The sequence below is a fragment of the Tenrec ecaudatus genome, chromosome 1, assembly GCF_050624435.1.
Source record: "Tenrec ecaudatus isolate mTenEca1 chromosome 1, mTenEca1.hap1, whole genome shotgun sequence".
Taxonomy (NCBI): domain Eukaryota; kingdom Metazoa; phylum Chordata; class Mammalia; order Afrosoricida; family Tenrecidae; genus Tenrec; species Tenrec ecaudatus.
In genome coordinates, this window is record NC_134530.1 from 2879149 (window position 1) to 2893590 (window position 14442).

Sequence of the window (14442 nt, forward strand, 5' to 3'; positions counted from 1 at the left end):
TGCCACCTGGGGAGACTCAGACAATGAGAACCCTGCAGGGGGGCGGGAGGTGGAAAGCTTTAGGCACCAAAGCCTCCTGTTGCCCACGCCAATGTCTGGGGCTGCCTACCCAGCCAGCGCTGCCCCCACCCTCTCGGCCACCCTCCCAGGTCAGTGGAGGAAACCCCTTCCCCCGATGGTCCAGGCCCCAAGGGAAGGGCGAGGGTCACCGCATGGCTGCATTTCATGGACAAAGCCCCCTCCAGCACCCCGCCCCACCCCCGAGCGCCCCATCTCAATCCCACCTCAACAGAAGGGGTCACAGGTTTCCACAAAAAGAACAGAAAAAGTAGTTACAACCCCCCAAATTTTGTCCCCCCTTTTTTGTTGTTTTAAAAAAAGCCCCATGGCCTGGCAGAAATCTCCTCATGACTGGCCAACGGCAGCCAGTGGGAGTGGCCAGAGCCAGGGATGGACCCCCCACATCACCCCTTTCCCCCCTACACCCCGCTTGGCCCCCAGACCACAATTCCCAGGGCAGCAGAGACTCTGAGGGAGGGGCTGCGGCATGGCGGTGGGGGTGTGTGAGGGTGGTGGATTCAGGATGCCTGAGTCTGGGGGAGGGAGCCTTAGTGGGTAGAGGTGTAGGAGCGGGGTGTCTTCCAGGGGTTGTGATGGGGGTCTGAAAGTCCAGGGTCTGGGGGGCTATCCTGTGCGGGCAGCAGGGGCTTTCAATAGGGGTGCTGGCATTGGAAGGGTGTGAGAGATGAGATTATGTCTGGTTGAGCCAGAGCCAGAGACACAGAGAGAAGGGGACGGGGGAGAGGGTGGGTAGTGGGAGGCTGTGGGCCGGGAGGAGGGAGCAGCCGCTACAGAATGACGCAGGGCTTCTTGTCCTTGAAGGGGTTCTCCGAGGCAGGCACTCCGACCAGCAGCGGGTCGCTCCGAGCGTGCTGCTCACAGTAGCTCATGAGCTCTGAGGAGGCTTTGGAGACCTGGGAGGGGACGACAGGAGGGGCAGAGAGATGGGCGCTGAGAGGAGGCCCTGGAGCAGCTTCCGACCCCATGGGCAAGCTGTAGGTCACCCGCAGTCAGCAAGGGAAGCACTGTGAGGCCACCAGCGCCTGTGGGCAGGAGAGGGCTGGCGTTCTTCTACTGAGATGGACAGCCTGGGGGGGGGGGCGGGGGGGTGTCCTGCAGGGCAGCTCTGCTCTGTTCTCTGGGGTCTAAGCCACAGGGTCAGCATGTGGCTGGGTGGAGAGAAGGCCACTGATGGAGGGGGTGGCGATCACCGTGGGGTCCACCAATCAAAAATGAAAGTAGCCAATCTGCCCCCGCACCCCCCCCCACCCCGAGGCCATCCTGACTGCCAGCACCCCATGCCCAACAGTCCCCAAGGCTCTTGTCTTTCTGCAGATCAATGGTCAGGCCTTTCTCTCGCATTGCTGCCAGGCGGTGCCGCCTGGTCCACCCACAACAGGGAGGGGTCCATCTCCCTGGTATAGAAAGAGGAATGAAATGTCCCCCGGGAGGGGAGACCCAAGACAAACCCCACTGTGGCGCCAATCACAGAGGGCTGACAATCCCCCCGAGGGTGTCCGAGACCACCAGACAGGCCTCCTTGTTCTCCCGAGTGGTGGCTGGTAGGTCGGCTGCCTCATCGACAGAAGCCTGGCACAAAGAGCCAGCAGGTGTCTGACCCCACATGGCAGGGCCACCGAGACAGGAAGTGGACCCTTGGTTCCCAGAAGGGGGGTGGAAAGTGACCCCTGATGGGGGGGTTCTTTCTGGGGTGACAGTTTGTTTTTATGATATGGAGTACGTCCAAACCCCCAAACCAAGCTCACTGCCACCGAGTTGGTGGTGATTCACAGCAACTCTAAGACGGGGTACCCGTGGCTTCCCAAGGCGGGGAGCAGAAAGCCTCGTCGTTCTCCTGCGGGGCGGCAGGTGGTGCCAACCGCTGACCGTGCGGTGAGCAGCCCAACGCGTGACCACAGCACCACCAGGGCCCCTCAGACGAAATGCCTGCACACTACAGTGCTGCACACAACACACAGGGACACGGAGAGCCTGCAGGACTGGCTCCGTGTTTCCACTAAAAGGGTCAGGAGGAATGAGCCAACACCATCACGACACCACACAGCACAGCACTACAATGCACCACAACACAACACAACACCCCAACACCCCAACACCAAAGCACAACACCAAAGCACACCACAATAATACAACACACCAAACCACCACAATATAACACAACACCAAAGCACACCACAATAACACAACACACCAAACCACCACAGCACAACACAACAGCACAACACCACAGCACAACACACTATAGCACACCACAACAATACAACACAATACCGCAACACCATAGCACTACACCACAGCACAACACAGCACAACACCGTAACACAACACAGCACAGCACGACAGCACAATAAAACACAACACGACAATAAAACAACACAATACCACAACACCCCATCACAACAACAACACAAACTACAACACCGCAACACAACCCTACACCACTACACAATACACCATAACACTACAACGATACAACACGATCCACCACCACGACACAGTGCAGTAACAACACCACACCATAGCACCACAACACAGCACAAGCCCCGCAGTTGGTGGAGTCTATTCTGACCCCTGCATAGGTCTCCGAGGTTGACTGGCCCCACAGGGATTTTGGATCCCTGGTTTTAAAGGGGATTGCCAGGCCTTTCTTCCGAGGTGCTCCTGGCAGACTAACTGCAGCTGAGCATGGGCACCCTCTGCCTCTCTAAGGGGCTCCTCCCTTGTGGGGAGCCGGTGCTGACCAGAGGGTGCCACCCTCTGTTGTGGAGCCCTGTGTCCACACCCCTTGCTTCTCCAGCTCCTGCATTGGTGGGGTGCTGCACAGAGTGCTGGGCTTTGGGGTCATGGACACGGGTAAGGGGAGATGCCCGTGGGACCTGGGCACCTGTGCCCTCTTCTGTAAGGTGTGCAGGTGGCTCTGTTGCTCCTCACTCACTCGGTGCCAGGGACCCAGGAGGCCGAGTGAGTCATGGGTGAGGGTGGGCGAGAAGCCCCAATAACCCTGCCTGATGCCCACAGCCCTCGGACGGGTCTGTGCCCAAGGCCCTTCACCCGTCCGCCAGTGCTGAGGCCGCTGGAGCATTGTCCCGTGTCCCCGGCCCCGTGGCTTGTCCTGAAGACCCTCCCACCTCAGGTAGCCCCCGTCAAGCTTGGCGTCTAGGAGATGGACAGGCACAGTGGCTGCAGGGATGACGACGGGGAGGGTGGGCTGAGTTCTGTCTCGCATGGGACCGCAATGGGCCCAAACTGACCAGACGGCACCTAACGGCAGCAATAAGCAGCCCAGGTGCACCCGGGGGGACGGGGGACCCTGGTGGCCTAGGGATTGCAGTTGGGTTGCTCACCCCAAGATCAGCAGGTCGACGCAGCTGGGCGCCCCGCAGGAGAGGCGGCTTTCTACTCCTGTCAAGAGCCCCAGCCTCGGAGAACCCGCCAGGGCCATTCTACCCTGTCCTGTAGGGTCACTTTGAGCAGGAATCGACTTGATGGCTCGTGAGTTTGGTTTGGTTTTTCTGCTCCGGTAAAGAGTTGCCGTCTTGGAAACCCCCAGGGGCCATTCTACCCTGTCCTATCCGGGCACTACGAGTCGTGGTTGCCTCGGTGGCAGGGAGTGAGGTGGCATACGTGGTGGACAAGATCCACTGGGGGCGGGGGCGTCTCAGAAGAAAGGCCTGGCCGTCCACTTGGGACCCGGATGGAAGCACTGTCTGAGCGCCCAAAGGGCAAGGAGAAAGGTCAGATGGGAAGCTGAGGGGTCCAGGTGACAGGGAAGGGCTGAGGCTGCGAAGGCCCGGTCACCGCAGCAGTGGCTCTGTCCCTCCGTGTCAGCTCCCAACAGCAACGAGGAAACAGCTGGCGAAAAACCCAGCCGGCCCCAGGACACGGCTTGCACCTGGACACACCCGTCACTGGCCACCGCCTCTGTCAGTCAGAGAGGGACCATCTGACCCCGGGGCCCTGCCCTGCCACAAAGCCCATTCCCATCAGAGCCTCACCCGGAGCTGGGCACCCTGTGTGGATCCTGTTAGCCACTGCCCAGTGGAATACCAGGCCGCCTAGCGGGACCCCATCATTTGTCCATATGCCAAGGCTCTGGTCAAGTTGTGGGGGGCCCAAACCTCAGGCCCAGCCCTGCCCGGACTTCAAACATTAGGATGAAGGACCGCCCAGCAGGGGCCCGGCTGGCCCAGTTTGGGAGGCAAAACCACTTCAACCAGGCCCTCTCGGCCTGCCGGGCAGAAGGAAAGATTTCAGGGCCTGGGGCTCTGCTGGCAGGCGGGCTTCTGTGACTCCAGGGGACATCAAGGTCTGCGGGTAGACTGCTCCGGCTGGCCCTATTCTGGGAGTCATGGCCTGGAGGGCTGCTCAGAGCCATGCATCAGGGGGCTAACTGCAAGGTCAGCGGTTCCAAACCACGGGCTGCTCGCTGGCAGGGAGGAAAACAAGGCTTTCTACTCGGGAGTTACCGTCTGGGAAACCCACGGGGTGGGTGTGGGCGGGGGGGCAGTTCTCTGTTGTCCTACGTGAGCGGAGACATCTCAGTGGCAGGAGGTTTGGTTTGAGTTTGGGGCTCCAACCCCACACCCCCTGTCCTGGAGTCCATTCAAACCCCCAGTGGCCCCACGTGACAGGGGAGAAGGCTCCCAGGGCATTTCCGAGGCTGCCTGCGGATCAGCAGGTGGGCTGCCTGTTCACAGCGGGGCGCTTTAACCACAGTGACACCCTGCCGCCTTGCCTTTCCGTAGTCATTAACTCCACAACAAAACCTACTGCCCCTGAGAGGATTCCCAATCCTTCCCGACCCCTATGGACGGCGTGGAACTGCCCCTGTGGGTTTCCCGGGCTGTCCCATCTTGACGGCAGCAGAGGGGCTCTTGGTTCGCAGGCGCTGCACTGCTGGGTTCAAAGCGCCCACCTTGTGGGGGGAGCGCCCCGTCGTGGTCCAGTTCGGGCTCAGCAAGGCCTAGGGAGGGGCTGGAGGTCACAGTCAGGGCCACACCCTGTTCTCTGGGGGACACCCTCCCTAGCTGGTCTCCATCCTAGGACAGCCTGCTGCTCACAGGGGTCCCCAGATCCATCCCCAGCCGCCTCCGGGAGTATCCGAGCAATGCTCTAGCCCTCCTCCAGGGGCTCCCCGGCCTCCCCCCTCCCCTGGATCCACTAGCCCTGCTCCAATCCCACCTCCTGTCTGGACCCGCTCCCAGGCAAGGAGCAGGAGGCCCGAGCTCTCCACTGGGTGTCCCTGGCCCCGCCCCAGCCCCCTCCCCACCCCCCTCAGCCGCTCACCTTGATGCGCTCGATCCCGGCTTCTATGCGCAGCTGCTCAACCAGCTTCCGGGCCTGGGCTATATTGTTAGTGGCGGACATTGTCTGCCATCAGCTCTGGCCCCGCGTCCAGAGAGCTGTTGGGGGGAAGCAGAGGGCCAAGGGATGGTCAGCGGAGGGGCAGAGGGGAGGTGGCCGCCATTCCCTGGAAGGAATGTCTCCAGAGGGCAGTCCACTCGGCAGCGTGGCCTCTTTGACTCAGAGGGAAAGGGGTGGACTGTGGGCTGCGCTGCGGCTGCACCCCTGCCCCCAGGCACTGCAGACACAGCGCTGGGGTCCTGTGCACCGTGAGACGGGGACCAGCACCCACTCGATGCCAGTAGCACCCAGTTCCCACAATCATGGCACTCACACGTCCCTGGACACTGCCCAGTGTTCCCTGGTAAGGACCCCTGGGTTAGGGGGTTTCCGCGGACCCGCAGAAGACTGTGTCCCACGATCACCTGACCTCCTCATGCGCCAGGATGTTGGCATCCCCACACTGAGTGGGGAGAGGAGGAAGAGGAGGAAGACCACAGGGGCTGGGGGAGGGGGTCCCCCGAATGATGACATCTAACCCCAAACCCAAACTCACTGCCTTTGAGTCAATTCCAACTCAAAGCGGCTCTATAGGACACAGTAGCACGGTGCCTTTGGGTTTCTGAAATTTTAAATCTTGAGAAAGCAGACAGCCTCATCTTTCTCACGCAGAGCGGCTGGAGGGTTTGAACCGCCGGCCTTGGGGCTAGCAACTCCATGTGTAACCCCCTCCTCCACCAGGGCTCTTGCTGTCTGACCAGGGGGAATTTACTCTGGTGTGTGTGTGGGGGGGGCAGGGACCAAAGTCCATTGTTATTCTGAATGAATGAATGCTGGGCATCTCCCCACAGCACTGCTGTGTCCTTGAGCAGTAACCTGGCTTCCACCCACTCAATGCCACCAATGTCCCCAGGCATTGCCCAGTGTCCCCTCCTAGCAGACTCTTGTCCTCTGAACTAATGTGTCTGTGTGTATCTGTGTGCTTGTGTGTGTATGTGCATGTGCACTCTGGAGGGCCTGGGGCTCACCGTGTGCAGGCTCTGAGGGGGACAAAGGCACAGGGACAGCTGTGGTTCCCACCCAGGCCAGCAGCCAACCTTGGCCTCCTGCCTGAAGCAGGAATTTGGAGCTGAGGCCAAGTGACCTGGCCTGGGTGGACACTTTAACTTTCGATCCTGCTGGGAGTGAAGTGGGGGAGGGCCAGCTGTGAGCGAGGGGTTCAGTCTGAAACTCACCCCTGCACCTCCTCACAACTACCCCTGTGCCTGAGCCCATGGAAATAGCCGCTGTGTCCATCCCCCTTGTAGAAGGCCTTCCTCTTTTTCACGGCCCCTCAACTTGACCGAGCACGATGTCCCTCTCTAAGGACTGGTCTCCCTTGACAAGGTGTCCAAAGTACATGAGATGGAGTCTCGCTATCCTGGCCTCTGAGGAGCGCTCTGGGTGTACTTCTTCCAAGACGGACATGCTTGTTCTTTTGGCGGCCCGTGCTGCCAGGTCTGCCGCTTTGGGAACGGCTGCTGTGAGCCCGATCGCCTCGAGGAGTTAGAGATCTGGTTCTGTCGCTGGCAGGGTCAAGTAGTTCTTAAAAAGTCAAGGAGAGGTGTCAACGAAATCCACACGGAAGCAGCACACAAGCCGGTGCGATCCAAGGATTGTAAAGAATAAAACTCAAATTCAAAGGAGGGAATGGTGGCGGAGCTTAAACTGTGAACACCCGGTTTACAGAAGGCTGTGGGCGACACTGGGGCCCCAAATCCCTTTGCAGGGTCCCCGTCGGGATCAAGCCAGTCGAGGGCTGTGACTAGTCTTGTCAGACAGACGCACAGTGAAGTCGACGGTGGCAGATGTAGTTAGGTTGAACTCTGACAGCTTTATCATTTGATCTCCCTTTCGGCCCATTTTAAAGTTGTTTCCGGTTTTTTAAAAATATTTTCTGCTTTCTCTCAGACTGAGGTTTTTCTGTGATACGTCTAGTCGTCGTTTGTTGGCGTCCTGGTTGTGTTTTGGGGGATTTTCTGTGTCTGAAGCACAGTAGAGGTGGATGTAGAGACTGGATCGGGAAGGCAGGGGGCGATGGGCTGGGAGAGGGGGATATGGGTAACTGACAACAGGGAGCATGAGAAGAGGATATTCTGAAATGGACTGCGGGTGATGATTGCACAAATCATCTTACGACGACTGAACGACACAATTTCAGGGTATGAGAAGTATAGGCAACGGAAGCTATTTTAAAAAGAAGAGTAAAAGAGACGTCAGGCTTTCAAACGGAAAAACTTACCCCACAGAGGGATAATTAGGCCACGTGAACTGTGCATAACATGCCACTGAGAGCAGGGACCCCCGGAGCGCAAATGGCCAGCCCCCTACCCAGGGTCACCTGGTGGAGGGTCCCTCTTCTGTAACATCCGGGAGACTACACAAGTTTGAAAATGAGACCCATTTGGGGGGTGGGGTGGGCAGGAAGAGGGGTGAAGTGGGGCAAGGTCAGGGCTGAGCCAGGGGCGGGGAAAGGTAGGGGCAGAGGAGGGGCTGGGAGGCAGAGGGAGCTGTGTGCCAGGTGACACAGACATTTTTGTGGCAAGGGGGCTCAGGACTCATGGCGTGGACACACCAGCCATCCTAAGTGATAAAGCTGTGCATACGTCTATTCATGCAAACACATGCCTCACATCCATGGACACGCACATACACATGCACAAAGATAGGCACACTCGCCTACACCCACACTCACACTCATGCACACATACTCACAGATACACTCACACATTCATGTACACACACATGCACACGCACAAAGATAGACACACTCTCACAACGCCCCTCACACTCATGTTCACATACTCACACATAAAAATACACTCACACATTCATGAACGTATTCTCACATGCAAGAGATCCATACATGCCACACTCATGAACATATACTCACACTCACAAATACTAACACACACACTCATGAACATATACTCACTAAAAAAACACATTCATGAACCTATGCTTACACACTCACAAATACACACACTCCTACATTCATGAACATATACTCACAAATACACACACCCACACTCATGTGCATATGTTCACAAATACACGCACAGACCCACACACACACACACAGCCTCTCACAAATACACACATATCCACATTCACACATACAGAGCTCCACACACGTTCACACCGATGCGCACCCAGGTTCACACGCTCACAGAGATAAACATGGTCACACGTACAAATGTACGCACACACCTCCAGAAACCAAGCTCACCGTCATAAGTCCATGCTGACTCACAGTGACCCTACAGGACAGGGTGGGACTGCCCGTGTGGGTTTCTGAGACTGTCCTTTTTTTTTTAAGCAAAAGGGAAGTTTATTGGAGCCCATATGGGAACCCCTAGAGAGGCCAGCATCCCCTACTGTGTAGGCATGACCAGCACAGGGTCACACCATTCACTGTACCCTCATGTCCCAGAGGGACTCCCCGAGAGTCGAGCCCCAAAGCCCCAGGACTGGCTGGGGGTGGGGGAGACTGTCCCTCTTGATGGGAGTAGAAAGCCCTGTTTTCCTCCCAGGGAGCAGCTGGTGGTTTTGAACTGCTGACCTTGAGGTTAACAGCCTCATGTGTAACCACTTCACCACCAGGGCTCCATGCACACACTCCCCACACGTACATCCACATCCACATATATGTGCTTTCACACAGAAACATACATGCTTGAGTAAATAAAGACAGCACACACTCATGCACTAACATGCACACATACATGTACGCTCTCACAATGTACAACGCATGCATACGTGATTCTCACATGCTAGTATACACATGCACATGCACACACACACACTGTAAGAACATGTGAAATGGGGGAAGTGGGTCAGTACCATGGTCTGTATCCTGGTGCCCCTCACCTCCAGCCCTCACTGTGACCCACTCCCGGTCCCCCAGGGTGTCCCTGAAGAACCTATTCTTCCTGCCTGCCTGCTCGGGCCCGCCCCAAGGAGAGAATCCTGCGGCTGAGACAGGCAGCCGTCTCAACAGCTGGCTTCAAAGCCACCACCAGACGCCCCGTCAGGGAAAAGGGCCCTGGGTTCGCCTGAAAAATGCCCACATGACTCACGGGCTAAATATAGGCCCTTGGAGAACAGGCGGGCAGCCCCAGGCATGCGTTCCTTGGAAAGGCAGAGCCTGGCCTGAAACCCTGACTCAGCTCTGTCCACCAGGACCCCAGAGGGCCCCCCATCGCCCCCCAGCCGCCGGAACCCCTTCCACACATGGTGGCTGGAAGCCCTGGTGACCTTTCTGATGTGGTTCGAACCATGGCCTCCTGGAAGGCAGGCGGGAACCTGGGGGGGCCGGGCCGCAGCCACACACATGGGGAAGTTCCCTCTTACTGTCCTTGCTGTCAGGGGTCCTGAGTGCACCCCGGGGCACTACAGGGAAACACGGCCAGGCCCTGCGCCATCCTCACAGTTCCTGCTATGTCTCAGCCCACTGTGGCCCCCACTGTGGCCCCCACGGTGCCGGCACTGCTGCAGTGCCTTGTCCAGGGTCTTCCTGTCCCTCGGGGAACTTGAGGCTCACGGGTTTCCCTTCGGCCTCAGAAAGGCTGAGCGGGGCCTTCCCTGTGGGCAGTCGGATGCCAGGTCTTCACCGTTCCCCGGTCAGCCTTGACTTTGTCTCCTGCTCCGTTCCTTTGCTTCGTGGCGTCCTCCGTCTGTTTCAGCGTCTCTGCGTCCGAGAGCTCCAAGGTCGGCACTGCACGGGAAACCCCGCCGCCCAAGGCCTCTGGACATTCAGCGTCGAGGGGCGGGGAGCCACGGTATTTTCGGTCACCTCCGAAGCAGGTGGGAGCTGGACGCTGGGAGAAGCTGCACATGGAAAGCTCAAGAAGAGCCACTGCACTTTGACCTCGGTGCCGGTGAAGGACTCTGGAAGTGCCGGGGGAACTGCCAAGAGGACGTGCAGATCCGTCTCGGAAACAGACAGTCTGCTATGGGGAGCAGGGGGGAGGGGGGATAGACGCGGGGTCCGACTACGGACCTCAGGGACAGGTTTCCATCTTCCTCATCTCCGATGTGCATGGGCACACGGGTTGGACACCGATGGTCCCTGCGGGCGCCAGCACCTGGCCTGGCTCTGACTGCTGACAAGGCCTCCTCCCACAGAGGTGGCGGATTGGGTGTCTGTGCATTCGTCAGGGAAGTCTGAGCTGTCCTCTCGGTGGTATTGCCAACGGCCAGCGGTCACTGTCCTTGCCGAACCTGACCATGCTCTCCTCGGGGGGCGTCTGATCACCGAGGCTGAACCTCCTCCATCAGTGGCGGCTCCTCTCCTTTCCAATGGTCGCGTCCCAATGGGACAGCGGCAGTTGGATCGATCCCGGGCTGCGGAAGCTGGTGGGAACGCTCAATTTCTGGTGGGGTGGGTATCTTACCCCGAGATGGCCTTCCAGCCAGGCGTGCGGCTCTGAGTCTCCCAGGGATTGGGCTGCCCTGTGGGCCACAGGCTCTTTCCAGCCAGGAAGGCAATGCTGATGCTCTTGAAGCTTCAGGAGGTGCAGCACCTCAATGGCCGGCACCAGTCCATGCCAGTGCAGGAATGGCCAGATAAGAAGCCCTGGTGTCCCCTACACTTGAGGGTTACTCTTGTCCCCTGGAGCGCCCTGGTGGAGCAGGGGGTCACACATGGCACGGCTAAGTTCAAGGTCAGCAGTTTGAAACCGCCAGCCACTCGGGGGAGGCACGGCAAGGCCCGTCTGCTCCCGATTCACAGCGAGTCTGCCGCTGGGTGTCGGAATTGGCTGGACACTGGTGAGTTTGGTTTGGGTCCCCCATGCTGCGGACGATGACCTTCCAGCACTGAGTACTTGTTGTGCTGCAGCTAGGTGCCCTCCGTCACCTCTGACTCCCAGTGACCCTCCCACGGTCCCCCCGGACCCATCCCTAGGACGGACAGATCCTACAATCGCGCCGTTGGGTGACCATCACCAGAATCAAGATCCTGGACGGCCTGCCACTTGGGACTGACCCTGCTTCCCGTCACCCTGGGCACCGGCCCTGCACCCCCATCTGCCCTCTGCCCCTGGGGCATGGGCTGTTCCAGGAACCCCGCTGAACAAAGTCACGCGGCAAAGCGAGCTCCTGGCTTCTCCACGAGAGGCCCACCCCGCGCGTGCCAGGGAACCCGGGATCCCAGCGGATCGGCTTTCCGGGAGCAGACTGCCAGGCCTTACTTCCACGGCGCCTCTGGACGGACCTGTGAACCGCCTGTGCCGGCTAGGACCTCCACACAGACAGATTGACCGTTTACTCCTTCCGCTCGCTGGGTAGCGTCCCTCACAGGCGGCCAGCCCGGAGCCCATTGCCGGGGGACACGGGGTCGTCCCGTGTTGTGGCGGCAGAGGGCCATGCTGCTTGGCACATCCTGTGCAGGTTTGCTACGGAGCCCAGATGGCAGTGCCCCCATGTCAGCAGCGGGGTGTGGGGCCTGCTGACTCACAGGGCAGCTTTACGGCTCACTTCCTAAGAAAGGGCCAGGCACCCTTCCAAAGGCCCCGTTTTGGCCCCCCCACGAGCCAGCCACTGCAGGGGCCTTCAGGATGCGGGCGGGGAAACGGAGTTCAAAGATAACGGGATTTCCCCTGGAGCCTTCAAAGCCCCTGGAAAAGTCTGGAAGCCCGGGACTCTGTTTGAACAACCAGGAAACAGAGAGGCCTGGGGAGGCTGAAGGATTCGCCCACAGATGGGGTGGCCAGCTCTCTGTTCGCAAGGGACTCGGGTCCACGCTGGTCGGTGTTGCTGAGTGCACTGGAGCCGGAGCTGACTGCAGAGCTTCCTCGCAGGGTCAGGGTTTAAAGGCTGTGTCACTGTGCAGGAGCGGACGCCAGGCTTCCTCCCACTAAGCGGGCTGCCCCGCGGGTCCCTGGGCCACCTCTCAGTTGGCAGCTGAGCACTTGAGCATCATACCACCAGCGTCCCTCTCTCTCTCGTGCTGTTGCTCTTGGGGGCGGTGGTTCTGACCCATAGGGACGCCATGCACAGCAGGACAAACCGTGCATAGTCTTACTTTAAAAATTAAAAAATTAAAGAAGCAAACGGAAACCAAGCTCTCTGCCGTCAGGTCGATTCTGACTCAGACCCCACGGGACAGGGCGGGACTGCCCCCCTGGGTTTCCAAGACTGTCACGCTTGATGGGAGCAGACAGCCTTGTCTTTCTCCTGCCGAGGGGCTGGTGGCTTTGAACTGCTGACCTTCCAGTAAGCAGCCCAATGCGTAACCACTATGCCACCAGGCTCCACATAGCATGTTTCAGTTATGGTTAAATACCCGTTGAATGCTTATTACACCACTTACGATCTCTTGAGACAAGTGTTTCGTCACAATATGCTTGTATAACTTACTTGTTGTTCGGTGCTGTGGAGTCGGTCTGACCCGCAGCGACCCCGTGCACAACAGAAGGAAACCCTGCCCGGTCCTGTGCCCCCCTCACAGCTGGTCTTGTCTGAGACCATTGTCATAGCCACTGTGTCCATCCATCTCCTTAAGGGCCTTCCGCTTTCTCCCCGCCTCCTCCCCTGGACCAAACCAGGGGCTGGTCTCTCCGGACAACTGGTGCAATGTTTTCTTTCTATCTTTCTATCTATCCATCCATCCATCCATCACTATCTATCTATCTATCTATCTATCTATCTATCTATCTATCTATCTATCTACCATCCATCACTATCTATCTATCTATCTATCTATCCATCCATCCATCCATCCATATCTGTCTATCTATCTATCTATCTGAACCCTCCTGGCCTAGTGGTTATGCATTGGACTATAATCCACATGGTTGGCAGTTCAAAACCACCAGGAGCTCCGAGGGAGAAAGACCGGGTTTTCTATTCCTGTAAAGAGTGACAGTCTTAGAAACCCACAGAGGGGTGCTATGAGTCAGCACTGACTTGCTGGCAATGAGTTTGGTTGATAATGATGGTGAATCTGTCAGTGTGTCGTACGGTGGTGGCCCATGTGTCGCGTGATCCTGGAAGCTCTGTCGCTGGTATTTCACATACAGCAGGATCCCTCAGAGGGAACAGGTTTCACAGACGACTGAGAAAGAACTGGATGTCAACGTCTGGCAGATCACCACTAAAAACCTCGCTGACACAACATCAAAGTCGCCACACAGGGAAAACCTCCTGCACGGCCGCAGGGTGTTGCCAGAGCCCTTCCTCCCACCCCGGGTGGGAAAGCGCTCGGAAGATGACTGAGGTGGAGCTGCCCCCTCAAAGCAGCGTGGGCCAGGATGACGTGCGTGGGTGGGTGGATGGAGAAAAGCCTTTGAGAATAAAACCTTCATCTGCTGATGGGGCACAACTCACAATGGGAAGAAAGAGCTGCGAACACTCCCAATCATCAGAACTTGGAACGTAGCAAACGGGCATCTAGGAAAACTGGAAGGCGTCAACAAAGAACGGGAAGACATAGAGATCGATATTCTGGGCATGAGTCACGGAGCTGACCTGGGCTGAAAGTGGTATTCTGAATCAGGCGGTCATATGGTTGACTGAGGCAGGAATGATGGATTCAAGAGGAATGGCGTCCTATTCATCGTCGAGAAGGACGTATCAAGATCTAGGGTGAAGTCCAAGGCTGTCTGTGAGAGGATAATACCTCGCTGCATACAAAGACATCCATTCAGCTACTGTTCACACGTCTACACCAACCACGGAGGCTCCATACCAAAGTGCGCACGCTGCCAGAGTCGATCCTGACGCACCGCAGCCAGATCGGACGGGGTAGAACTGCCCCTGTGGGTCTCAGAGACCGGGACCCTTCAAGGGAGCAGAAAGCCTCCTCCTTCTCACACAGAGCAGCTAGTGGTTTCGAACTGCTGACCTTGCAGTTAGCAGCTCGACGCCTGACCCCCACACCACGAGGGCTCCTCCGGGGAATGCCAGCGGCACGGAGGAGCTGAAGACGTTCACCCATGGCTCCCGTCAGAAACTGATCAAAACGCAACCAAGATG

At 58.0% G+C, this 14442-nt stretch overlaps 1 protein-coding gene across 1 annotated transcript in view; it reads right to left on the reverse strand.

Moving 5' to 3' along the window:
* Positions 1 to 287: 287 nt before the first annotated feature.
* Positions 288 to 14442, reverse strand: part of GNG7 (G protein subunit gamma 7) — a 127938-nt gene continuing 113783 nt past the window's right edge. The window contains exons 4-5 of the mRNA XM_075535389.1: positions 5368 to 5483; positions 288 to 974 (exon numbers count right to left, since the gene is read on the reverse strand). Coding sequence (XP_075391504.1) covers positions 849 to 974; positions 5368 to 5448 — 207 coding nt within the window. The 5' untranslated portion in view covers positions 5449 to 5483 and the 3' untranslated portion in view covers positions 288 to 848. The remainder of the gene's footprint in view (positions 975 to 5367; positions 5484 to 14442) is intronic.